At 41.4% G+C, this 27407-nt stretch overlaps 1 protein-coding gene across 2 annotated transcripts in view; it reads left to right on the top strand.

The window, feature by feature from the left end:
- The window catches only part of GPD1L (glycerol-3-phosphate dehydrogenase 1 like), a 112625-nt gene that overhangs the window by 53176 nt on the left and 32042 nt on the right, over positions 1-27407 (top strand). Inside the window, exon 8 of one of the 2 annotated variants that reach the window (XM_082348610.1) lies at positions 1958-10459. The exons of the other annotated variant lie outside the window; for it this stretch is intronic. Within the exon in view, the coding sequence (XP_082204736.1) occupies positions 1958-2054 (97 nt within the window). The 3' untranslated portion in view covers positions 2055-10459. Of the gene's footprint in view, positions 1-1957; positions 10460-27407 lie in introns of those variants that run through there. 2 annotated transcript variants of the gene reach the window in all.

Genomic DNA, 27407 nt, shown 5'->3' with positions numbered 1-27407 from the left:
ATATTATCTACCCATAGGGCAGTTGTGAGGGTTAAATAAATTACTTATTGATAGAAATCCCCCCTCTCCCTACCTCTGTATCACTTGTTAACATCTCATCTACAGAACACATTTTGGAAATGGCTGGTCATGAAAATTGCTCTTGGCTTTAAGAGCAGCGCCCAGTTAAAATGCCTTGAACAGTAGGGTTATTTTTCTCACGTAACAGAGAATCTGGAGGTGGACATTATTGGTGTTGGCTCAGTGCCTCTGGATTAGAATCTTAGTGATCTTGTTAACCTTCCCTCAAAGCCTCAAGATGGCGCCAGCAGCTCCAAGCATCACATACACAACTGCACTCAGGGGCAGGGAGCAAGGGCAGTCTGGGTAACAGATTTTTCCTCCAGTGCCTCTCAAGGAGAGAAAGATCTTCCCCAGAAACTCTCCCAGATGTATTGTGTCTTGCTGGCTAGAAATTACTTACTGGGCCAATTCTAGGTGAAAGAAAGGCTGAGAAAGTGAGGCTTAGGCTATTTCCAATCTCGATAAGGAGAGAAGGGGGTTGGGAATGGTTTCGGTTGGCCACTTACAACCTGCCACCCCGCTTGAGGGACATACAAGTTGTTCTCATCTTAGGAAGAGGAAAACTAAGCCATGGAAAGGGTTGAAATCTCCAGGCTCTAACTCCCATTCACAAGAATTTATTCAACAAATACTCACCGAGCACCTGCCCCTTGCCTGCACTGGGCCAGGCTGTGCTGATGTGGAGGTGAACAAACTAGGCTTGGGCCCTGTCCTCTCGAACAGTCTGGAACCCAGTGGCCACCCTGTGGCTGCATTTATAAGCTGTTTATTTATTGCACATCCACCATATGTCAAGTGTCGTACTGTCCACCTTACACGTAAGTCAGTTACTACAATAATCTTGAGTGTCCAGCCCCATTTTGCAGATGAGCAACAGGGTCAGAGGGCTTGTGAAACTTGCCCAAAGTTAATAGGCTGTGGAGTCAGATTTGATTCTCTACCTGACTCCAAAAAACCCCCAGAACATTCTGAACCTTAAAAAACCCACAGTGACAGACTGTCGTAAAGACATATAACTAATCAGCACTGTTTGCTGTTCTTAAATTACATTGTCATTATAGGATGCTTAACTAGATAATTTTCAGAATGGATTTTAAGATTCCTGGGATTCTTTCAAGCTCACTTTAGTCTGTGTGTGTATGTGTGTGTGTTTAAAAGCCTGACTGAAATTATAAAGTTATTTCCTTAGTGATTTTTGCCATAAAAAATAAATAAATAATAACTTGCTGAGCCAGCAGTACCCTGGGATAACGTTATCTTTTCTTACAGTGGATTATTAGCCCACTCCTTCGTGCCCTCATCCATTTCAAACTTTCATTTATACCTGTGCTCGCATCTTGGAAGAAAAGGCAGAATAAACCCCACTTCCAACATGAGATCAGCACCTCGCTAATTGTGGGTCTCCACGTTGATTCTTTTGAGAATGTTCCAGGCCTGCATTATTTATGGTGCTGTGTGGGCTGCCTCATCTTCATTCTTGGATGATTCATTTTGGAGCAGCAAGAGAAGTACCTCCCTGTGATTTAAAATTTATTCTCCAACCTTTTAAAATAGTGACAAAAACTTGGATTCATTCTAGATTTGGCCAAGAGCCAAGCCTGACTCTTGATGTCATTGACCACAGATCACCCTGTAAAGACTACCCTAGGATGTGAGTGTAGACAGCGCACTCCAAACAACGAGGCAGGGGATGGTTTAGGTTGTACCAAGTTCTTACAGCCACCGTGCAGAGGCTCTCTGCAGACCAAATAATGGAGGGATGTGAAGGCGGTCGCTTTGTTTTCCAATACTAGCATATGCTAGTCTGCAGTCCGTTAGGCAGGAGAGAAAGAGTAGTTAGTTCTGTGAGGTAGACCAGATGGCTTAACTTGTCTTTTCCTGTCCCCTGGACCAGGTTTCCGTTGTTCACTGCGGTGTACCAGATCTGCTACGAAGGCAGGCCCGTTCAAGAGATGTTGTCTTGTCTCCAGAGCCATCCAGAGCATATATAAAGTGAATCTTGCAACCTGTCAGGGAAAGGCCTGCCTTTCCGATCAGTCATTTGGATTCAGATGGAAACCGGGACTTGGCAACAAGATGTTGTTTGCTTGACCGTAATCCCATCGTGGATGTGTATGAATTTTTACAGGTTCATTTTTGAATTGCGAAATGAAGTTCATCAGCTAAGATGTTACTGGGCAGCATCTAGACGCACATATATGAACGTGTGAGTGTGTGTTCCTTTTTCATTCTGTGGATGTTTCTATGAACCAAAATTAAAGGCCCTTTTTAAAAATCACTTTTGAAATTTTCCCACTGTGGTAGTTTATCAGATTGGAACTATCGCAGCTAAAAGTTTTGGATCTAATTCCTATGTATTCCAGTGAAGGAATTTTTTTTTCTCTCATTCTCTTGAGGTTAAAATTTAACCAACATTAACATGGTAAAGTGGATGAGTGAGTGAGTTCAAAGATCAACATACTGTAACTTTTAAACACTATCTCAAAGCCAACATAATGAACTACTTCGATTGTGGGTTGATCTTTTTTTTTTAACAATTACTTATTTTTAATTAGATAATCCACTCATAGATTTTCCTCTCACTGCAGTTTTCTGCATTTTTAGCCTCTTTTCTCTTCATTAGCTACCAGAATGTGCTTTCATAAAGGCTCAGCAGTGGCAGAAGACAGAAAACTCATCTGGGATTTTTCTGCTGTGACTGACACATTCTTCTGATTAATGACACTTGTATGATGCTTTTTGTCAGGTCGTACTTTTGTGCAAATATTTCCTTTAAGCCTCACAGATCCCCTGAAAGGGGGCTGCTGTTATTCCTCTTTTAAGGTGCAGTCACTGTGCCTTGTCGCCCGGTGAGTAGGGGCACAGCCAGAGGCTCTCAGACATCACTGAGCTGGTTTGAACTCCTGCTAATTGGTTGCAGCAAATGCAGCCTTTCTTGAGGCTGTCGGCGGGCTTCCTGCAGCTAAGGCTTGCGTGGGTCCTTGTCTAGAAGGATATCACCCAGTGTGGCCCTCACTCCATCAGCTTCACTTGGAGTCTCTTAGAAATGCAGGTTCCCGGGTCCCACCCCAGACCTCTGAAGTGGGGGTATTGTGTCTCTGCTTTGACATGCCTTCCATGTGTTTCAATGCTCGCTACTGTTTGAGAACCACTACTGTAGAAAATTTATTTTAGATTGGCATTTCTCAAATCATGTTCCATAGGAAACGAGTGTCCCGGGATCCAGTGCTGGTTCCGGTGTTCCCTGGCAAGGTCCAGTGAGTTTGGGAAAAGCTGCACCTGTACACCTCTCCTGAAGGGGTAGAATGTGTGTTAGTGGAACCTGTTTATTTAACCCAGCAAGTCCCAGACAGATTATGGAGGTTTTTTGTGTTTTTTTTTTTTGGCAAGGAAACTTGCCAAAGTTTCCAGGCTGAGGTGACCTTAGGACAGCTCAAGTATACCCTTCACTCTCTGCAAGAAATGAGGATGAATGACTACCTGTGGTGTTGTTCATTCCGAACCTTTACAGTTCAGGTCTGCCATAGATCTTTGACATAGCTTTAAGGTGACACTGTGAGGTACAGCCAAGTGGATGTCAACCTCGCTGAAACGCACATTGTGTGGACTAAGTGCTTTTAATTATAGAATTAGAATGGGAATTACTGTATCTTTGTAAATGTGATTGGTTTCAGGATAGCATTGCAGTTACCTTACATAGTACTTGATAAGTGTTTAAGGGAATGTATGAATGTCTTACATATTCATGGATTTTCAGTCACTTTGAGATTTTGACCTTTTTTATTTTCCAGCTTGGGACTTTTTCCCTTCTATACCCAAAATGATTATAGAACAGATTTTGTGGGAATTTTAAAAACTCCTATACACAGAAGTATATGAAAGCACACAAAATGCTACAAGTTTCATCGATTTTAGGGCCACTGTTAAGTCAATCCATTTTTGCTTGTCTCATAATTAATATTTTGAAAAGTTTGTACATAGGTAACAAAGTGTTGCTTTTTAAGATACATAAAGGGCTGTAAGCTAATTGTGGTGTCTGTCAAGTAGGATCATCAGATGTGAGGAATTCGGATTTTGTCTTTTGTATATTCTCATCTGCATTCAGCTTCCTACTCTGGGTTTTGTACTTGAGTGTTTTTTCTTTATAAATGCCCTCTTACCACTCTGAGGTCTTCTGACTGTACCTCTTGAACATAATTATAATATTCTGCACATATGGAAAAAGGTAAATTTTATATAAGTTTGTGCTTTGCTAACTGTAGATATTTATTACTCTACGAGTTATCTATTTTTATAACCACCTGTGGTCCATCATTTATTTTAATTCACCTTTCTTACTAATTATGGTAATAAGGGAGGGAGACATCTAGAAGAGAAGCTTAATTTATACTGTTTCAGCCAAATCTCTGAATGTAAAAACTACACTGTTGCCTTGTATAATCCAACCTACTATAATGTGGAAAAAATATCTGTCTTGAAACCCATCCTAGCAGGTGGAATTGAGTTAAACTCCTTCTGGTTTTTCATTTAACTCTTAGCTATAACATTGGCCCCATGGTATCGGCCCAGGGAGTAGTGAGGTGCCACTGTACAAAGGAATCTTCAGTTTTTCCACTAGCTCTAATCTGAGCCTTTTACCTACACACGTACTATATTTGTTTACAGACTGTAGGTGGATATAATTTAAAAGCTTGATTTAATAAACATTTAATCCCCCAAACCTGTGCTACTGATCCTATTTTTTAAAATCAGCTTATTTAATAGTTTTATTTGTTTAAGAAGCTCTTTTTTTTTCCTCCCTGAATTGTGTTGCATTGACAACAATAAAAAGGCAAATTTTAAAAGAAAGGCTGTATCTCTAATGCACTCCTCAAACACATCTGCTTCCATTTGTCTGTGTTCCTTTCCATTGCTTGCCGATCTTTTTATATAATTGTAAGTGTAGGATGGAGGCCTTCCAGTTGCAGCCATCCAGTGGACCGTGAGAGAAATCCCCAAGAGCCTGAAACAAATGGGGGCTGATGGCCAGAGCAGTAAGGCTTTGAGGTGACTCTGTGGCTTCAGGGGAGGGTGTGGGAGTGCTCTCCATTATCACCTAGGGGTTTGGGCTGTAAAGCTTATGCTAGAACCGCCGAGGGCTACACTGTTGGGAAGAAAATGGGCTAAGAAAATACATATGGGCAGAAGCAAGAAAGTTGGACTCCAGGTAGAGAAAAAGGTCTCTGCTGAAAACCTGTGATCATGCCAGCACCACAAACAGGCTTTGGGTTTGAATTTTTATATCCAGGAACCACAAGCCAAAGTTAGCATAAACGTCGGAACTTGGGCCAGTAATGCCGGTAGGTAACTGACAGAAGCAAAAACAAAAACACCTGCAGAAATCACTCTGGATCCAGGCTGCACAGGCTTCCCATAAGTATGCACTTCCTACAAATATTCCCACTGAATATGCACTTTTAAAATTATAAAATAATTGCAAAATAGTTCATTATGAGTGAAAGTCAACAGCTTTTTGGAAACAGAAGAATTAGATGCCTAGATATTTAATTGAGCAAAATGAGAGGTGCTTTGAAGGGTAATTTTAAAAATAGAGACATAAAAGGAGGATTAAAGCATTAAGGTCAAATTACTGTTGGGGGTGAAGGAACAACCAAGGAGACTTGAAAACAAACCTATTAGAACATCTTGAAATGAATATAATTTACATTATGTCTTTGGACAGATTAAAGAGTAGATTTGACAGAGCTGTAGATGGAATTAGCAAACTGGAAAATAGATATGAAGATATTAACAGAAAGTAGCAGAGAAAATGTCTCAGAATTTAAAAAGTAAATAGAGGATAGGATAAGAGTCAACATACATCTGAGAGAAGTTCCAGAAGAAAGAAGAGGGAGAGGCAATTTTTGAAAAAATAAAGTCTGAAATTTGTCCAGAATTTATTGTATGTGATCAACTTTGTTATTCTCCCAAATATATTTCCATTAAAATTTTACCACATAATCTTTATAACTTTTTATGACTACTTGTAAACTTAAGTTGATGGTGAACCTTTTCTTTCTTTTTTATTTTGAGGAAATAAGTTGTATGAGAAAGCTATAAGCATAATCTACTAATTTACTGAAGGTGTGATTGATTTGAGTACCGAAGCAAGCTGCGTCCCCTTTGGTTTGGATGAGTACTGAAGCAAGCTGCATCCCCTTTCGTTTGGGTGGGAGATGTAGCACTGTGGCAAGGCTTGGATTCGAGATCATGCTTCATTGTCTTAGTATCCATTTCGTCAAGTCAGCCAAGTCCTCTTTGAAGTGCATTTTCCCCATTGTTTAAGCGGGAATAATATCCATGCAATCTGGCTCAAAGGATTACTGTGAAGGTCAGTGAAAAGCAGGAAATCTTAACATATAAAAGGAGAAAGATTTATAGCTGCTTATGGCAGAGACAAGGATATATATTAACTAAATTATAAAATTTTTTCTGAGATGCACAAACTACATTTCCCAGCCTCCCCTGCAGTTAGGTGACTGAATTCTGTCCAATGACATAGGGAAGAAAAAATGCCACTTCCTGGGGTTACGATTCTGTTTGAGTCTTTACTCTTTTCCTGCGTGCTGACTAGATGTCAATTTCCAGGATGACCTGGAAACTGTATGTTGGCTCTTAAAGCCTGGATTCCTACATGACTGTGTGGAGAAAGTCCCCCCACCCTCGGTCCACATTGGACTGTGATAGTTACAAAAATTATTATGCCACTGAGATTTAAGTGTTATTTATTACAGCAGCTGGCATAACTTACCCTAAGATGTTGCTAAAAAGACATTTGAGGAGTTAAGATGAGATGGAACTTAAGAAATATCAAGAGATTTCGGAGAATTTATACATTGGTCCCTATAGCATCCTAGTATCTATTTTGGCATCGCTTGTTTGGACACAGGAGGCTGTGTTGGAATGTGAGTGGGTACACTGTGGTTATGTCTGTTCCTCTCCTCCCAGGACTAACTAGCTAAGTCCAGACTTTGTATATGTAATTGTCCCTCTTCCAGAATTAATGCCGTCAAGGTCCAGGATTTATAACGTGTGCATATATATATATATATATATATATATATATATTTTTTTTTTTTTTTTTTTTTTTTTTTTTGGTCATGCCACGTGGCTTGGTGGGATCTTAGTTCCCGACCAGGGGTTGAACCCAGGCCCTGGCAGTGAAAGCTCTGAGTCCTAACCACTGGACTGCCAGGGACCTCCCTAACATGTGCTTCTTTAACACTGGAGTGTCCTTAAGTTGTCTTCCTCATTTCAAAAGCTTTTAATTAGAAATGTCATTAGATTTTCGATAAGCCTTACATGCCAGCTGCCAACTCAAAATCTCGTCTAGGGCTTCCCGGGTGGCAAAGTGGTTAAGAATCTGCCTGCCAATGCAGGAGTCACAGGTCCGAGCCCTGGTCCGGGAAGATCCCACATGCCATGGAGCAACTAAGCCCATGCGCCACAACTACTGAGCCTGCGCTCTAGAGCCCGCAAGCCACAACTACTGAAGCCCATGTACCTAGAGCCCGGGCTCTGCAACAAGAGAAGCCACGGCAATGAGAAGCCTACGTACAACCAAGAGTAGCCCCTGCTCACCGCAACTAGGGAAAGCTCGCATACAGCAACAAAGACCCAATGCAGCAAAAAATAAATAAATAAAATTTTAAAAATAATAAAAAATAAAAACCTTGTCTAGCTGAAGCCAAAAGGAGTGACTCTTCAGCTCCGCTTCAAAAACTAAGGAATGAAACATCTCTGAATTTTACACATTGAGTAAAATTGAGCCATTGGAAAAGTACCTTCATCATTGAACTTGTAATTTGTCAAGTTGGTGTTATTCAGCTTGTTGCAAATGGAAATGCAATGCTTTTATGCTTTGATAGAAGTGTTATTTGTGATTCTTTTTTGTTATAGCTCTTATTTAAAATAATCTTTGAATGGGAAACAGTCACTTGATTCCAAAATAAAGCCCATTTGCCCACTGCCCAAGTAGCCACTGTTACTAGTTTCTAATGTGCTCTCCTAGAATTTCGTTTTACATAAGCAAATATATACTTAATCCCTTTCCCATTTTTCTACACAAAATAGAGCTTACTATACACCTTGCTTTTTTTCCAGTTAACATTATATCTTGACCATCTTTTATATTAGTGGTTTGTTTTAAGCAACTTTTTAAGAACTCTTTATTTTGAAATAATTATAGATTCACAGGAAGTTGCAAAGATAGTACAGAAAACTCTCAGGGCCACCCAGTTTCCCTGAATATATCAACACCTAGTTTTTAAAATTGTAAGTTAAAATAATAGTGGTAAAGCACTTTTAGCTTTGCTACTCTGGTTCTTTGTATATATGAATTTATTTAATTCTCAAAATTTATCATCCCATATACAGATGGGAAAACTAAGGCACAAAGAGGCTAAAAAACTTACCTAACAGAGTTAGTAATTGATAAAGCCAGGATTCGAACTCAGACAGGTTGCCTTCAGAGTTTGGGTTCTTATATTTTAGGTTATGTCACCTCCTTTGAGTAATGGCCGTTCATGGTAAAACAAAATCAGACAGTGACTGGAAAGGTCAAAGGTGCAGTCACTCAATTCTTCCTGAAAACTTGTATACATACACAGTGTTCATGCATGTATTAGATATTAAGACATAGTACTGTTCTTCAAAAAATCTACAAACAGGACTGTGGCACAGTGGCTAAGAATCCGCCTGCCAATGCAGGGGACACGGGTTTGAGGCCTGGTCTGGGAAGATCCCACGTGCCACAGAGCAACTAAGCCCTTGCACCACCACTGCTGAGCCTGCGCTATAGAGCCTGCAAGCCACAACTACTGAAGCCCGCGTGCCCAGAGCCTGTGTTCTACAACAAGAGAAGCCACCGCAATGAGAAGCCCGAGCACCGCAACAAAGGGTAGCCCCCGCTCGTCACAACTAGAGAAAGCCCACGCGCAGCAACAGAGACCCAACGTAGCCAAAAATAAATAAATTTATTAAAAAAAAACAAACAGGAATGGATAAAGAAGCTGTGGTACATATATGCAATGGAATATTACTCAGCCATAAAAAGGAACGGAACTGTGCCACTTGTAGAGACGTGGATGGACCTAGAGACTGTCATATAGAGGGAAGTAAGTCCGAAAGAGAAAAACCAATATCATATAATATCGCTTATATGTGGAATCTAGAAAAATGGTACAGATGAAATTATTTGCAAAGCAGAAATAGAGACACAGATGTAGAGAACAAACATATGGATACCAAGGCGGGGAAGGGAGGGTGGGATGAATTGGGAGATTGGAATTGACATATATACACTACTATGTACAAAACAGATAACTAATGAGGACCTACTATATAGAACAGGGAACTCTACTCAGTGCTCTGTCTTGACCTAAATGGGAAGGAAATCCAAAAAAGAGGGGATATATGTATATGTATAGCTGATTCCCTTTGCTGTACAGCAGAAACTAACACAACATTGTAAAGCAACTATACTCCAATGAAAATTAATTTTAAAAAAACCAAAAAAAAAATACTGTTCTAAAACTTTCTTTTATAGTCTTAATATTGGAAAATATGGATCTCCCACATCCTTTAAATATCTGCATATGTTTAATTATATGACTGTTCCATAATTTATTACAGATGAATACTTAGATTGTTTTCTCTAATTATGGTAATTGCTTCAGTAAACATCCTTGCACATGTATCTCTGTTCACTTAGGTAAGTAAATCTAGAGGATAAAGTACTAGAAGTGGAATGGCTGGCCCAAAGTTATGTGTTTTATATTTTAACAAACACTGCCAAAGTAACCTTCAGAAGGATGGCTGCAATTTACGCTTCTGACCTCATTTTCTTTTCCTGATTACTTCTATAACCTCTACTAGGGATACCTTTATAACAGAGATCTAAATCGAACCAATAAATCCGAGAAATACACAATTTTGTATTTATCAAGAATTCAGGGGAATTCCCTGGCAGTCCAGTGGTTAGGACTCGGTGCTTCTATTGCCGGGGGCTCAGGTTCAATCCCTAGTCAGGAATTAAGATCCCGCAAGCTGCACGGTGTGGCCAAAAAAGAAAAAAAAAAAAAAAGAATTTAGAAGTCTCTCCTACCAGTTTTACCATAAAAAATAAAATTTTGATATTCAAAACTACAGTTTTGTTAAAAAAGCCGTTTTACTAACAGCTGTAAGAGGTTGGTGGTGCTGAAGGTTTATATAGGCACAGAATATGTCATGTAAGTGAGCTGTTTATGAGGAATGTTGAAATAAGAAACGTTAATTAAAAATTTAAAACATCACAAATTCACTGTTCAAGCAAAACCCCAGAAGGCTCTTTCATGTATCAATAAAAAGCAAGCTGAAATGGGTTAAGATGCTTGTCAGGAAATTCCCGGTTCCAGTGAACGATGACCCTCCTGTCCACTAGAGGTCACTCTTTGGAAATGACTTTCCCCCATGCAGTCGGCAGCCTGCAAAAAATAGCATCATTGTTCCTGTGGCTTTTTGGTGAAGTGGCGAGAAGGCCACGCATTTCTTATGAGCTGAGTGGAGTTTGTGCTGGGCAATTGTCCAGTATCTAGGTTTCGTTTTGACTTTGTAACCCAGAACCGTAAGTTTTGATGTTTTGCTTTGACTCTGTCCTGTATCCACTTGAACATCGGACTGGATTTTGTTGCTTCTGGATTTCTTTCCCTTCCTTGATTTTGGACTCCCACTCATGTCTGTCTTTGTTAAATGTCTGTCTTCTTCTCCCTCTTATTCTGACACTGACATTCTGGCAAAAGCAAAAATATCTGCTTCCTTTTTATTCTCAGGAAAGACTCCAGGAACATATTTGGGGAAATACTTCTAAAGGATGGCCCTTCCTTCCATGCTTTAAAGAAGTTTCAGCCAGGAGGGTGGTACGCAGTGAAGAAAAAAACCTCTTCGCATCCCAATCTTCTCCCTGGTTTGCCTATTCGTTATCTTTGGAGATAGTGTGATATCCATTTAGAGGCTATTTTATCAGGAAGTGAATGAAATTTATGCTTCAAGACTCTTACTTGTACTTATCCTTTCTACAGCCTTGTACCTAACTTTGTTTTCTTAAATTTTTTTTTTTTTTTTTTTTTGGCTGCATTGTGTGGCTTGTGGGATCTTAGTTCCCCAACCAGGAATCGAACCTAGGTCCTCAGCATCGAAAGCACAGAGTCCTAATCACTGTGACTGCCTGGGAATTCCCTGTATTCTTTTTCTTAAAAAGAAAGCACCAAGTTCTAAAAGCTTCTGGCCCCTTACATTGAGTCCACATCTAGTTTCAAGACTTTGGAGTCAGGTGGGGATTCAAGTTCTGGCCTGGTGGGACTTTGGGCAAATTACTTAACCTCTCTGGGCTTCAATTTCCTTGTCTGTAGATAGTGTCAGGTTTCTTGAGGAGTCAGAACATGTATAAGTTGCTTCTTACAGTTCCCAGAACACATTAGGGAAGTTCAAGATGGAAAGAACCTGGGGAGAAAAAGACAAATCCGTACTTGGTTTGAATCGCTTGGGGTCTTCTGCAGGGAGACGTCCAGGAGACAAGAGAACATTGTGGACCACAGATCAAAAGCGGATGAGTGTCAGAGGTGTCGGGTGAGGCCGCTATGAGGTCGGATTCTCCTGAGGGAGGTCTATGAGGTGTGGAGGGGAGGGGATCTAGAGCCCAGGAACCACTAAATAAGACTGAGGTGCCCAGGGCAAGGCCTGGACAGAGTCCACGTTTCATTTTGTTTCATTTCAATCATGGCCCCAATTCCTCGGCCCTCCCTGAATCCACCTTGGCCATGAGACTTTACAGATGGAGTCTATTTCACAGCCCTTGCAGATAGGGCTTGGAGTGTGACTGGCTTGGCCAAGGCAACGGGGTGGAGGTGATGGAGGGTCAGGTTCAAGTCACATACGTATTTGCCAACTTGACTTTCTCCTGTACCTTTGCTCTCTTTAGACTACTTCTAGGAGACAATATGAATCATATTTTAAATATTTTACTACATACAGTAGCTCAAATTCATTTATTCTTTTTTTTTAAATTATACATTTATTTATTTATTTATTATATTTATTTTTGGCTGTGTTGGGTCTTCGTTTCTGTGCGAGGGCTTTCTCTAGTTGTGGCAAGCGGGGGCCACTCTTCATCGCGGTGCACGGGCCTCTCACTATCGCGGCCTCTCTTGTTGCGGAGCACAGGCTCCAGACGCGCAGGCTCAGTAGTTGTGGCTCACGGGCCCAGTTGCTCCGCGGCATGTGGGATCCTCCCAGACCAGGGCTCGAACCCGTGTCCCCTGCATTGGCAGGCAGATTCTCAACCACTGCGCCACCGGGGAAGCCCCATTTATTCTTAAACTCTAATTTTTCATTATGTGAATAAATCCCAACATAGTTTATCCATTTCCCTATGGATGGCATGTAAGTTGTTGATGTTTTTTACTAATACAGAAAATAATGGAAGAATACTCCTGTGCATGCCTCCTGTATACATGGGTGAGACTTCCTCACATGTGTATGCCAGCAAGTCATGGAATAGGCACACTTTAGATGTACTCAAATATTGCTAAATTGCTTTCCAAAGATTTTGGACCAGTCTACTCTTCCCACCAGCAATACATGAGAATACATTTAGCATAGCTTAGTGCCATCATCCTAATTTTTGCACTTCTTTTTCCAATCTGTTGGGTCTGAATTGATATCTGGTTGATATACTAATATTTATTTCCCTGACTTCCAAAGAAGTGGAGCCTCTTTCCATGTGTATATTGACCCTTCTGGTTTTCTCTTTTGTGAATTGTCTGTGCACATCCTCTGTCTCTTTTCCTGTTGGGTTGTTTGCCTTTTTGTTTTTTTAATAGACTTGCTCCTACAAGGCTTTACATAATCTTTGTATTTTATATTATATATTCTATATAATATTAAAGATAGGGCTTCCCTGGTGGCACAGTGGTTGAGAATCCACCTGCCAATGCAGGGGACACGGGTTCGAGCCCTGGTCCAGGAAGACCCCACATGCCTCAGAGCAACTAAGCCCGTGCGCCACAACTACTGAGCCTGCGCGTCTGGAGCCTGTGCCCCGCAACAAGAGAGGCCGCGATAGTGAGAGGCCCGCGCACCGCGATGAAGAGTGGCCCCCGCTTGCCGCAACTAGAGAAAGCCCTCACACAGAAACGAAGACCCAACACAGCCAAAAATAAATAAATAAATAAATAAATTTATTAAAAAAAAAAAATTAAAGGTAGTATATAAAGAACATAATGTATATCATATATAATACATAAAAATATTATACATTCTTTATATGTTTGGTTGCTTATATGCACTGCAAAGATCTTTCAGTATTTTTTTTTTAAAGTAAATTTATTTATTTATTTATTTATTTTTGGCCGCATTGGGTTTTCGTTGCTGCGTGCAGGCTTTCTCTAGTTGTGGCGAGCGGGGGCTACTCTTCCTTGTGGTGCGCGGGCTCCTTCTCATTGCGGTGGCTTCTCTTGTTGCAGAGCACCGGCTTTAGGCGCACATATGGGCTCAGTAGTTGTGGCTCACGGGCTCCAGAGCGCAGGCTCAGTAGTTGTGGGGCACAGGCTTAGTTGCTCTGCGGCATGTGGGATCTTCCCAGACCAGGGCTCGAACCCGTGTCCCCTGCATTGCAGGCGGATTCTTAACCTCTGTGACACCAGGGAAGCCATTTCAGTAATTTTTTAACAGCTTTATTGAAAGATAATTCACATGTCATACAACTCACCCATTTAAAGTGTAAAATTCAATGGTTTTTTAGTACAGTCAATTATAGAATATTTCATGAATATTTAGAATATTTTCATGACCTCCTAAAGAAGCCCCCTGCCCTTTAGCTAGCTCTCCTTTCCCCCCATCCCTCCAGCCCTAAGCAAAAACTAATTTGCTTTCTATCTCGATAAATGTGCTAATTCTGGACATTTCATGTAAATGCAATATTTAACATGTGGTCTTTTGTGACTGACTTCTTTCAGTTAGCATAGTTGTTTCTTTTGGGGTTTTTTTTCCACACCACAGGCTTGTGGGATCCTAGTTCCCCAAACTGGGATCAAACCCAGGCCCCTTGTAGTGGAAGCATGAAGTCCTAACTACTGGACCGCCAGGGAATTCCCAGCGTAATATTTTCAAGGTTTATCCATGTAGTATGTATCAAGATTTCATTCCTTTTAATGACCAAATAATATTCCAGTGTAGGGATGTACCACATTTAGTTTACTGATTCATCAGTTGAAGTAATGTTTACTGAAAAATGTGACCAAAATTAAAAATTGTTCTGATTTCTGCCCATCTGATTTGATTGCTTACCCCTGTCTTCCTCCCACACATGATAAGAAAAGTTTTTTTGACCAAAATGATACAAAGGTTTACCCCTGGCTTTGAATTGTACTTTATTGATAAGAAACCTTAATCCAATGCCCATAATTAAAGAGGTAGCTCTAGAGGCTCTTGGCATCCTAAGTGTAGCCCTGGATCAAGCACCCCCATCCCCTGAGCTTGTTAGAAACACAGGCTCTCAGCCTTCCCCAGACCTGTTGGGATTAAACTCCGGTTTAAGGAAATCCCCAGGTGAGATGTATGCCCATTAAAGTTAGAAAAGCTCTGCTCTACGCTACTGTTTCTTACCCTGCGTCCATATTGAAACCACCTGGAAGGCTCTGCAAACAACGATTTTCAGAGATTCAGATTCACTGGTCTTGAGCGGGTCCCAGATTCCCTGGGTGACTCCACTGACCTGCTGGCCTGAGAAGCTCTGATAGAGATGTCTTTTAGGAGCAATCTCAACTTTTTCCTGTAAACCACTTTAATGTAGGAATATTTATTCTACATGTCTTAAGGGTTTGCAGTTCTGTTTAGCAAAACTGACTGGACGGCTCTCAGGAAGGGACCTGCATGTCCCTTTTCTAAGGAATTGGAGTGTGATGGCCAGTTTCACCTTCCGCTCTCTGACCTCCCATCTTAGTGGGCGTTCAAAGCTCTGCTGACGAGGATGGTCTGTGTTTCTCAAAAAACACAGCTGAAGCCCCTGCGCAGGGCATGCTGGCAGGATGTGCTGGTTTTTCTTGGTCCATTTTCAGCATGCAGTGTCCAAACTTGCTCTGCGAGGAACGGCTACTGCTTGAAGCAGTGTTTACCCCAAACTGACTTCTTTCCTGCTCCTGCCAACAGATTAAATACAATAGGAACAAACATCTTGGGTAGACACCAGGATTTGTCTCTTTTTAAATAAACCCAATCCTGATCTTATCTTTGCTAAGGAAGCTCTGGCAGCAACAAGCTGTCAAATCTATTTCCCTGACTTCTTCTCATCTCTCCGAGGATTTCCTTCCATGTGCTGGCTTCCTCTGTGCCCTGATGATGTGCCCTGTCGTGTTGTTATGATCTCATGGCTACGATGACCAGCTCACGGTTCCAGGTGGGCAGTACAACTCCACTTTGCATGCTGGTAGAAAGTTTCACCCCTTTACCGGGTGTTGTCTACATCTCCCTGTCAGAGTCCTGCCCTACATCTGTCTCAGTGTCACAGCCATGCCCCAGCGCTGAGGCTGAGGCCACTTTTCCGAGTTAAAGGAAACAGGAGGGAGGCGGCAGGAAGATATGTCTGTTCTGTACATCCTGCCATTATCTAACTCACAGATACATGTGCGAGGTCATCTTTTTTTTTTTTTAATTGAAGTATAGTTGATTTACAATGTTGTGTTAATTTCTGCTGTACAGCAAAGTGGTTCAGTTATACACGTATATACATTCTTTTTTTAAATATTCTTTTCCATTACGGTTTATCCCAGGATATTGAATATAGTTCCCTGTCCTATACAGTAGGACCTTGTTGTTTATCCATTCTATATGTAATAGCTTACATCTGCTAATCCCAACCTCCCTCTCCATCCCTCCCACAACCCCCTTCCCCCTTGGCAATCACCAGTCTGTTCTCTGTGTCCGTGAGTCTGTATCTGTTTCATAGATAAGTTCATTTGTGTCCTATTTTGGATTCCACGTATAAGTGATATCATATGATATTTGTCTTTCTCTTATTGACTTACTTCACTTAGTATTTATGATCATGCCTATGTCCATCCACGTTGCTGCAAATGGCATTATTTCACTCTTTCTTATGGCTGAGTAGTATTCCATTGTATATATGTACCACATCTTGTGTGAGGTCGAACTTTCTGTTACATTATTTGCAGCCACCTCAGAGCTTGGGCCAATTTGACTTATTGGAAGGAGTGACTACACAAGAATCAAAGACCCTGAGGTTCCTGAAATGCACACCCAGCAGGGCACTCACGGGTGTTGGATGGCTTCTTGGGTTCTCTCCAGGGGTAGCTGAATTGCTAAGCTGCTAACTTGACCTGCTTCTCTCATACTGTGCCAAGGAACCCTGCTTTATTTTCCAGGCACCGAGTGCTAAATCTCCTGTGTTGGTGACACTTTCCTAATTCCAGCTCTGGGACATTCCCTGTTACTTAAAGCAGGCTCCTTGGAGGGTTTTCATCCAGTCAAGCATTCTCAAACCTGGGCAATTCAAGGTGTGAGTCTCAGTTTGAGATAGGACAGACCTCATCTGACCCAGCATTTCAAAGCTCTTTACACAGAGCCAGTTCTGTATCCGACAGAAGCCAGGATCGCTTGCTCAGCAGCTGGTACCTGGGCCGGCCGTGGGCAATTACTCCTGTTTTTGATTTTTGCAAGAGACGTTTGCTAATTTGCTGGTATGCTGCCTCTCTGATCACATGGCATGTCTGCGCCTGTGCCTGTGCATCCTTTGTAAATAACAGCTTGTTCTTTTCTTCTGGCCAGTGCTTGCTTACTCCCCTACCCTGCCCTTTTAATTTGTTTAAACTGGTTTCATTGTTGTAAATTAGGGCTCTAATAAATAATTCAGTAGCCTGAGCCCAAGTCCCCGCCTCCCAGAGGTGGGAGCCTCTGCACGACATTTATTGGTGATTTCCAGGGAAGGGTGTAGAGCCGTTTGCCATAAGACTTATTTTGTCCCCAGAACAGCCCACCACAACTTCTGAGCCATCTCTGATGTCCTGCTGTTCTGACAAGGATTCGATGTGAACATCGTTTCCTTTCACTTGTAACTGCAGGAGAGTCTGTGCTCTTGTTGGTTCAGAGAGCTGTCTTCTTTGTTGGTTTCTGTTAGAGAACCTTCTGAAACAATAGCCCGGGGTGTGTGTGTGTGTGTGTGTGTGTGTGTGTGTGTGTGTGTGTGTGTGTGTGTGTGTGTGTGAGAGAGAGAGAGAGAGAGAGAGAGAGAGAGAGAGGGCAGGGGAAGAGAGAGAGGACATGAAACAATTCTCTAGGAATTGATTTCATTTGATCATTCTGCCTAAGTTTCTAGGTTTGTCTGTCTGTCTCTCTCAGTCCCCCACGCTATCCCAGCTCTCTTTCTTCCCCGCTCTTGTTTCTTTTGCTCATTCCCAACCACCACATCCAGTCCCACCCACCTTAACTGACCTTAATACACAACATTATATATAATTCCACCTTAATTGAACTTAATAAGTTCTAGTGTGCTCTGTTATTAAATGACAGCAGTCATATAAATTATTTTTTCCTTAAAGAAAAGGAAAGGGTAGTGATTTAAATGCTTTCTTTTTCTTATGAAAATGCCATATATATGGTTTTATTATCAAATTTTCCATCATCCTGTATGATCCCACTTTTTTCATTTTACATTAAATCAAGAGCATTTCCCCAGAGTATTACATATTCTTAGAAAATGTATTTGACTGTTTGTAAGTTGATGACATTTTAGTGTTTGTTTCTTTTTAATTTTAGGTATACCTAAATAACCATTGTTGAATTGCAGGTACTAGAATTACAGGATTTAAAGTGTATATTTTAAAAGTTAGCAGCCACATAGGTGGGCCCAACTTACTGCCCACCCAGGTGGCATTAAGCAGTATCTTGGCAAAATACATCTTTGCCCACTGAATAGGTGAAAATGGTACCTTGATATTTTAATATTTTATTTTAATGTGCATTTCATTGATTCCCAGTGAATTGAAGACTCAGATAACAGCAGTAAGAAAAGGAAAGAAGTTTACTTGCAAGAAATATGAGACAGCCAGAAGGATCTGCTATTCAAATAAAAAAAAAACACAGCAGGTCATTAAAGCCAAACACTGCAGAATTACCAAGGTGACTGAATTTACAGTTGGTATGTTCAGGACTGAAAACCAGCAATTTCCTTACAGGGTTATCATTTCTATGAGGTTGTGGCCAGACTTCAGACAGCAGCGTTGCAAAAGTCAGGGATAAAGTTGTTTGCATTAAGTTGTCAGCACCTTACAGGCAATGCTCAGGAGTCCATTTATTCAAGGGGCTAGAATTTGACAGGCCCGAAAGTGTATTTTCCCCTAAACCTGGGACTTCATGGAAGCAAGATGTCAGTTTTGCTTCCACAAGACTTTTTATGTGTAGAAAGGATAGTGTACTTCTTCTTTTGTAACTATATATTTGTGTCTTTTGCCCTGTTTAATATTATTGGGGTTTAGCTTTTGTTTACTAGACTACTTGGATTTTACTTGCTACATATTAAAAATCCATTGCTGTATATTGCAAAAAAATTTTTCCTGCATCATTTGACTTTTGATATGGTTTGTGGTTTTGTTTTTTTATTTATTTTTAAATTCATTAATTAATTATATTTTTGACTGCATTGGGTCTTTGTTGCTGCGCATGGGCTTTCTCTAGTTGCGGCCAGTGGGGGCTACTCTTTGTTGTGGTGCGTAGGCCTCTCATTGCAGTGGCTTCTTTTGTTGCGGAGCATGGGCTCTAGCTGCGTGGGCTTCAGTAGTTGTGGCACGCAGGCTCAGTAGTTGTGGCTCTTGGGCTCTAGAGCGCAGGCTCAGTAGTTGTGGCTCACAGGCTTAGTTGCTCCACGGCATGTGGGATCTTCCTGGACCAGGGCTCGAACCCGTGTCCCCTGCATTGGCAGGCGGATTCTTAACCACTGCGCCACCAGGGAAGTCCCAGTTTGTGGTATTTTTTAATCATAGTTAACACATATTTTTATGTAGTCAAATCCACTGACTGTTTCCTTTATTATTTCTGTTTTGGTACCATGCTCAGAAAGTACCCAGCTGTTTCTCAGCTCTCTCTCTCTCTTTTTTTTTTGTTTGTTTTTTGGCTGGTTCACGCAGCTTGTGGGATCTCAGTTCCCCAACCAGGGATCGAACCCATGCCCCGTGCAGTGGAAGCGTGGAGTCCTAACCACTGGACTGCCAGGGAAGTCCCTCTTTGTTTTTAATCAAAGTACAGTTGATTTACAATGTTGCATTAGTCTGAGCTCTTTCAATATTGCTTACAGGCAGTCCACAAAATGGGAGAAAATATTTGCAAATCATTAATCTAATAAGGGGTCAAGGGATTTTCCTGGTGGTCCAGTGGTGAGGACTCCATGCTTTCACTGCCGTGGCCCGTGTTCCCTAGTTGGGGAACCAAGATCCCGCAAGCTGCGCAGTGCAGCCAAATAATAATAATAATAATAAGTTAATATACAGAATTTCCAAAAATTCCTACAACTCAACAATGAAAAACCAAACAACTGGGTGAAAAAGTGGGCAAAGGACTTGAACAGACACTTCTCCAAAGAAGATAAGCACATGAAAAGCACATGAATAGATGCTCAACATCACTAGTTATTAAAGAAATGCAAATCAAAATCACAATGAGATACCACTTTCCATCCATTAGGATGGATGTCTATAATAATAATAATAATAACAAGAGTTAGTGAGAGGGCTTCCCTCATGGCGCAGTGGTTGAGAATCTGCCTGCCAATGCAGGGGACACGGGTTCGATCCCTGGTCTGGGAAAATCCCACATGCCACGGAGCAACTAAGCCCTGTGTGCCACAACTACCGAGCCTGCGCTCTAGAGCCCATGAGCCACAACTACTGAGCCTGCGTGCTGCAACTACTGAAGCCCGTGTGCATAGAGCCTGTGCGCCTAGAGCCCGTGCTCTGCAACAAGAGAAGCCACCACAGTGAGAAGCCCGCACACCGCAACAGAGAGTAGCCCCACTCGCGACAACTGGAGAAAGCCCGCGCGCAGCAACAAAGACCCAGCGCCGCCAGGAAAAAAAAAAAAAAGAGTTAGTGAGAATGTGTAGAAGTTGGAACCCTTGTGCTTCGCTGGTGGAAATGAAAAATGGTGCAATTTCTATGTAAAATAATACAGGGGTTCCTCAAAAAACTAAAATTAGAATTACCATATGATCCTTCAATTCCACTTCAGGGAATTGAAAGCAGATATGTGTACACCCATGTTCATAGCAACATTATTCACAATAGCCAAAAGGTGGAAGTAACCCAAGTGTCCATCAATGGATGAATGGATAAACAAAATTCAGTATATGCATGCAGTGGAATACTATTCAACCTTAAAAAGGAAGGAAATTCTGCCATTTGCAACAACATGAATGAACCCTGAAGACATTACGCTAAGTGAAAGAAGCCAGACCCCAAAGGACAAATACTGTATGATTCCACTTACATGAGGTACCTAGAGTGGTCCAATACAGAGACAGAAAGTAGAATGGTGGTCACCAGGGGCTGAGGGGAGAAGGAAATGGGAAGCTGTTGTTTAATGGATGTAGGGGTTCAGGTTTGCAAGATGAAAAATTCTAGAGATGCATGGTGGTCATGGTTGCACAATGATGTGAATGTACTTAATGCCACTTAAAAATGGTTAAAACGGTTTTATGTATATTTTACAACTTTAAACAATATATTGCGTATATTTTCTTTTAATACTTTATAATTGTGCTGTGGGTTTTTTAGGAACAATTCTGATTGTGAAAAGTGTCAGCAATTCCTATCCACGGTGCAAGTTTCACCCGTCGGCGGTGGGAGGTTGGTGGTTGGGGGCCTGATGAGAACTAAACCAAAGGTGGGGCTTCCCTGGTGGTCCAGTGGTTAAGACTCCACGCTCCCACTGCAGGGGACGTGGTTTGATCCCGGGTCAGGGAACTAAGATCCCGCACGCTGTACGGCCAAAAACAAAACACAAAAAACAAACTAAACCAAAGGTGAGTTAAGAATGGGGACAAACCCTGGGAGAGAGTTGGTGTGCCCATCAGGCTCTTTGATGACAAGGAATACAGATTTTCTTAGACTACCAGTTTCTATTTTGTTGTGTAACAAACTACTCCAAACTTTGTAGATTGAGAACAACCTTTTTATTACATCCCATAAATTGTGTGGGTCAGGAATGTGGGCAGGGCTCAGGCTGAGCAATTCTTCTCATGATGTTGATTGAGGTCGCTCAGTGGTACTAGCTAGTGGACGGGTTTGTCTGGAGAATCCAATATGGCGCCTTGGTGGGGATGCCTGGAGGGCTGGACTCAGCTGGGACTGTCAGTTGGAGAGCCTACATGACCTAGTCAGATGGCAGTCTCAGGGGAGTCAGATTTCCTACCTGGTGGCTCAGGGCTCCCTGAGAGAAGGTCCCCAGAGAACCAGATGGAAGCTGCATGGCTTTTCTGACTCAGCACATGAATAGAGTCAGTAGAGTTACTGACACATAGAGTTACTTCTGCTGCATTCTGTTGGCTACAACATAAGGTCACCCCCTAGATTCAAGGAGAGAGAAATTACCTGCCACCATCCGATGGGGAAGTGGTGAGGTCACACTGAGGGGAGCATGCGGGCTGGAGATATTGTTGTAGCCATCTTTAGAAAATGCAATATCTCCTCCTGCTAAGAGAAAGAGGATTTATTATAAAACTCAACAGAATTAGGCAAACCCTGGAATGGTAGCAGAGCGGGACCATTAGTCACTAGTCTGTGGCCTCCTGCGAAACCTGTGCTTGGGTCCCTGTCTGCTCAGTTTTTCTTGATCTTCCTCAATTTCCTTTGACCTCTGCTCTCAACCCAACCCCCTCCACGACCTCTCACCTGTGACCTACTATGGCCTCTCCTGCCTTTCTCAAGCTTCCCCCAAAATGTCTTAGTTCAAATTCCTGAGAGAGACTCTGATTGGCTCCTCTGATATTTCCCAGCAGCCCTTAGCCCAGTCATGGGAGGGGCTGGGAAAGAGGAGCAGGGCAGGTGTCAGATCCCACTGCCTCTGGTTTTCATACCTGGCTGCACATTGGAATTACCTGGCAGGTTTTTTTAAAATCCTCTTGGCCTGGGTCCCACATCCAGATGTTCTGATTTCTTTGGTTTGGGGTTAGAGACTGAAAAGGGGTATTTTGTAGATGCATGGTACCCATGCTTCTCCCACACTCAGGGAAGGCTATGTATACCCTGGGAATGACCAAGAGGTCTGGACAGCAAGCTTGCCCAGGGCGTATCATTTACCAGACAGGGAAAGAAAAACAGGCTTTTCTTGTTCTGGGCTTTGATCGTGTGTTGTTGCTTGTTTGTTTTTTTCACAAATAAAATCTCAAAGAATTTGTAAGCTAGAAGGGACCTTAGAGACAACCTAATATAACACTTTCATTTACAGATACGGAATAGGGCAACCACTTCTTCCGGGTTTGCCTGGAGCTGTCCCAGCTTTAGCACTGAGAGACCCACCATGGAAATCCCTCAGTCCCAGACAAACCAAGAAGGCTGGCCACACTATATGGAAACTCATTAGCAATCCCTCCCCGCTCTCCCCTTCTCCCAGCTGCTGGCAACCACTTGTATCTACTCTCCATCTCTATGGATTTGCCTGTTCTGGACATTTCATATAAATGGAATGCTACACTATGTGGTCTTTTGTATCTGGTTTATTTCGTTTAACGTAATTGTTTTTAAGGTTCATTCATGTTGTAGCAGGTATCAGTACTTCATTTCTTTTTATGGCTGGATAATATTCCATTGTATGGATATACCACATTCATCAGTTGATGGACATTTGGGTTGTTTCCAATTTTGTTTTTTTTTTTTGCAAGTTTCCACTTCAAAAAAAAAAAATTTATTTATTTGTTTATTTTGGCTGCTCTAGGCCTTAGTTGCGGCATGCAGACTTCTTAGTTGCGGCATGCGGACTTCTTAGTTGCAGCCTGCGGGCTCCTGGTTGTGGCATGCGGGCTCTTAGTTGCGGCATGCGGGCTCTTAGTTGCGGCATGCATGAGAGATCTAACTCCCCAACCAGGGATCGAACCCAGGCCCCCTGCATTGGGAACGTGGAGTCTTACCCACTGGACCACCAGGGAAGTCCCTGTTTCTACTTTTTGGCTATTACGAATAATGCTGTTATGAACATTCATGTGTGGTTTTTGTGTGGACATATGTTTTTAGTTTTCTTGCATATACACCTCAGAGTGGAATTGCTGGGTCATATGGTAACTTTATGTTTAACATTTTGAGAAACTGCCGTACTATTTTTTACAGTAGCTGTACCATTTTAAGTGCCCACCAATAGTGCACAAAGGTTCCAAATCTTCCACATCCTTGCCAACACCTGTTATTTTCTGCTTTTTTGATTATAGCCATCCTAGTGGGTGTGAAGTGGTATCTCATTGTGGTTTTGATTTGCATTTCCCTGATGACTAATGATGTTGAGCATCTTTTCATGTGCTTATTGCCCATTTGTATATCTTCCTAGAGAAACTGATATTCACATCCTATGCTCATCTTTAAATTGGATTGTCTTTTTATTATTGAGTTGTAAGAGTTCCTTATATATTCTAGATACAAGCCTCTTGTCAAATACATGATTTGCAAATATTTCTCCCATTCAGGGGTTTTCTTTTCATTTTCTTGACTGTGTCCTTAAAGCACAAAGATTTTTAATTTTGATGAAGTCCTATTTACTTTTTCTTTGGTCGCTTTTGCATGTCCTATCTAAGAAACTATGGCCTAATCCAAGGTCTTGAAGATTTTTTTTTTACAGTATTGAACAGAGTACTTTTATTTTATTCTATTTTTAAATTTAAATTTTATTTTATATGGGAGTATAGTTGATTAACAATGTTGTGTTAGTTTCAGGTGTATAGCTAAGTGATTCAGTTATGCATATACATTTATCCATTCTTTTTCAGATTCTTTTCCCATATAGGTTATTACAGAATATTGAATAGAGTTCCCTGTGCTATACAGTAGGTCCTTGTTGATTATCTCTTTTATATATAGTAGTGTGTATATGTGTGAAGATTTAAACCTATGTGTTTGTTTAAGAGTTTTATAGTTTTAGCTCTTATATTTGGTTTCTGATCCATTTTGAGTTAACTTTTATATATGGCGTGAGGTAGGGGCCAACTTCATTCTTTTGCATGTGGCTATCCAGTTATCCCAGCACCATTTATGAAAGAGACTTCTTGCCCCATTAAATAGTGTTGGCACTCTTGTCAAAAATGAATTGACCATAGATGTATGGGTTTCTTTCTGGACTCTCAATTCTATTCCATTGGCCTATATGTCTATTCTTACACCAGTATCACACTGACTTGAAGACTGTAGCTTTATATTAAGTTTTGAAATAGGGAAGTGTGAGTCCTCCAGCTTAGTTCCTCCTTTTCAAGATTGTTTTGGTTATTCTGGGTCCCTTGAATTTCCATATGATTTTAAAGGTAAGCTTGTCAATTTCTTCAAAAAAGCCAGCTGGGATTTTGATAGAGACTGCATTGATCTGTAGATCAGTTTGGGGAGTATGCCATTTTAACAATATATCCTCCAATCCACAGTCATGGGATATCTTTCCATCTACTTAGGTCTTCATTAATTTCTTTTAGTGTTTTATAGTTTGAGTGTACTAGTCTTGTGCTTCTCATGTTAAATTATTCCTAAGTATTTTATGCTTTTTGATGGTATTATAAATCGAATTTTTCTCAATCTCATTTTCATATTGTTCATTGCTAGTGTATATAAATATAATTGATTTTTGTACAGGTATATGTTAGAGATATTGTGGGTTCAGTTCCAGACACCACAGTAAAGCAAACATCGCAGTATTGAGTCACATGCATTTTTTGGTTTCCCAGGGCATATAAGAGTTATGTTTACACTATACTGTATTAAATACAGTATAGTACAATAACATTATGTCTTTAAAAATGTACATACCTTAATTAAAAAATACTTTATTGCTAAAAAATGCTAACCATCTTCCGAGTCTTTAGTCAGTTGTAATCTTTTTGTAGGCGTAGGGTTTGAAATATTGTGAGAATTACCAAAATGTGACACAGAGACATGAAGTAAGCAAATGCTGTTGGAAGAATGGCGCCACTAGACTTGCTTGATGCAGAGTTGCCACGAACCTTTAATTTATAAAAAACTCAGTATCTGCGAAGTGTAGTAAAGTGCAATAAAACAAGGTCTGTATACTGACTTTGTATCCTGCAACCTTGGTGAACTTGTTTATTAGTTCTAATAATTTTTAGTGGGTCCTTTATGATTATCTATATATAAGATCATGTCATCTGCAAATAGATGACACAGTTTATGTCTTCCTTTCCTATCTGGATGCCTTTTATTTCACTTTCTTGCCTAGTAGACTTGTCAAATTGTTGAACGTTGAATAGAAATGGTGAAGGCAGACATTCTTATTTTGTTCCTGGTCTTAGGAAGAAAACATTCCGTCTTCTGCCATTGAGTATGATGTTAGATTAGTTGATGTGAGCTTAGTTTAGTTGAGTTTAGGTTTGTTTTGTTTTGTTTTTTTCGAGTTTAGGAGGTTCTCTTCTAGTCCTAGTTTGTTGAGTGTTTTTATCATGAAAAAGTGTTGAAGTTTGTCAAATGCATTTTCTGTGTCTGTTGAGATGATCATGTGGCTTTTTTCCCTTTTTTAAAATTTATATTTTATTGAAGTAGAGTTGAATTACAATGTTGTGTTAATTTCTACTATACATCAAAGTGACTCAGTTATACATATATATACATTCTTTTTCATATTCTTTCCATTATGGTTTATCACAGGATATTGAATATAATTCCCTGTGCTATACAGTAGGAGTGGCTTTTTCCCCTTGATTCTATTTTTGTGGTATATTACATTGATGGATTTTCAGTTGTTGCCAACCTTGCATTCCCAGGATAAATCCAGCCTTCTCCACTCCCAGCCTGGGGACCTGATACCATAAACCATCCCAGCCGGCCACTCAGCCCCTCCACGACTGAGGGGGCATCCAGATAAACAGGGCTCCTGGTCTGCACAGTGCCAACCTGTTCACCACTACATCTATCAGGTCCTTTGGCACCTAAATAACCTAATGCTTAAGGGCTCAGCCAAGGAAACAACTGCTCTGCTTTTCCCAACAGTCAGAAGTAAGATTCTCAAACAAAAGAGGAAAAAAAATAACAGGAGAGAAGTTTGTTTCTTTGTGGTCATTCAGCTCCCCTGCTGGGTGGGACAAGGGCTCCTTGGACCTGATTTTCTGGCCACGTCCTATGGGATCTGCGGGCTAACTTGTTCCTGGAGACAGTGTGTTTTTTCTTCCAACTATAGCCTCTCACCTGTTTGACAGGCCTCTTAAAATAAGGTAATCCTCTCAGGGCCGGAATAAAATATGTGGACGTTTTGGACAGGCTAATACTTTGGCATTCCCTCAAACTGATATATTTAAATATTTGCTTAGGGACTTCCCTGGTGGCGCAGTGGTTGAGAATCCACCTGCCAATGCAGGGGACACAGGTTCATTCCCTGGCCCAGGAAGATACCACATGCCGTAGAGCAACTAAACCCGTGTACCACAACTACTGAGCCTGTGCTCTTGAGCCCCCGAGCCACAACTACTGAACCTCTGCGCCGCAACTACTGAAGCCCGAGCGCTCTAGGGCCTGCATGTTGAAACTACTGAAGCCCAGGCACCTAGAGCTCATGCTCCACAACAAGAGAAGCCACCACAATGAGAAGCCCACGCACCACAAGGAAGAGTAGCCCCCGCTCACCACAACTAGAGAAAGCCCATGCACAGCAACGAAGACCCAACGCAGCCAAAAAAAAAAAAATTGCTTAATGGGAGTAGGAGGAACCGAGCTTCTATTCATGCACAGGTGTGAACACTTCACAGTGTATACCTCTGCTGGCTGGAGCAGTCAGTGCACTTAACACACAGGGCAAAGAAAAACAAAAAAAGATTTCCCTGTGTCTGCAGTGCCTCTCCAGTTTACTTTTAGGATTTTGCAGAATTAAGTTACTCATTCAGTTTATCACTTACTATCATCAAGAGCGGGCCGGGGGCTTCCCTGGTGGCGCAGTGGTTGAGAATCTGCCTGCCAATGCAGGAGACACGGGTTCGAGCCCTGGTCTGGGAAGATCCCACATGCCGCGGAGCAACTGAGTCCGTGAGCCACAACTACTGAGCCTGCGCGTCTGGAGCCTGTGCTCAGCAACAGGAG

The sequence above is a fragment of the Balaenoptera borealis genome (assembly GCF_965194805.1).
Source record: "Balaenoptera borealis genome assembly, chromosome: 12".
Classification (NCBI taxonomy): Eukaryota; Metazoa; Chordata; class Mammalia; order Artiodactyla; family Balaenopteridae; genus Balaenoptera; species Balaenoptera borealis.
The sequence above is the reverse complement of the archived record's forward strand: the minus strand, read 5'-3'. Positions and strand labels throughout refer to the sequence as shown.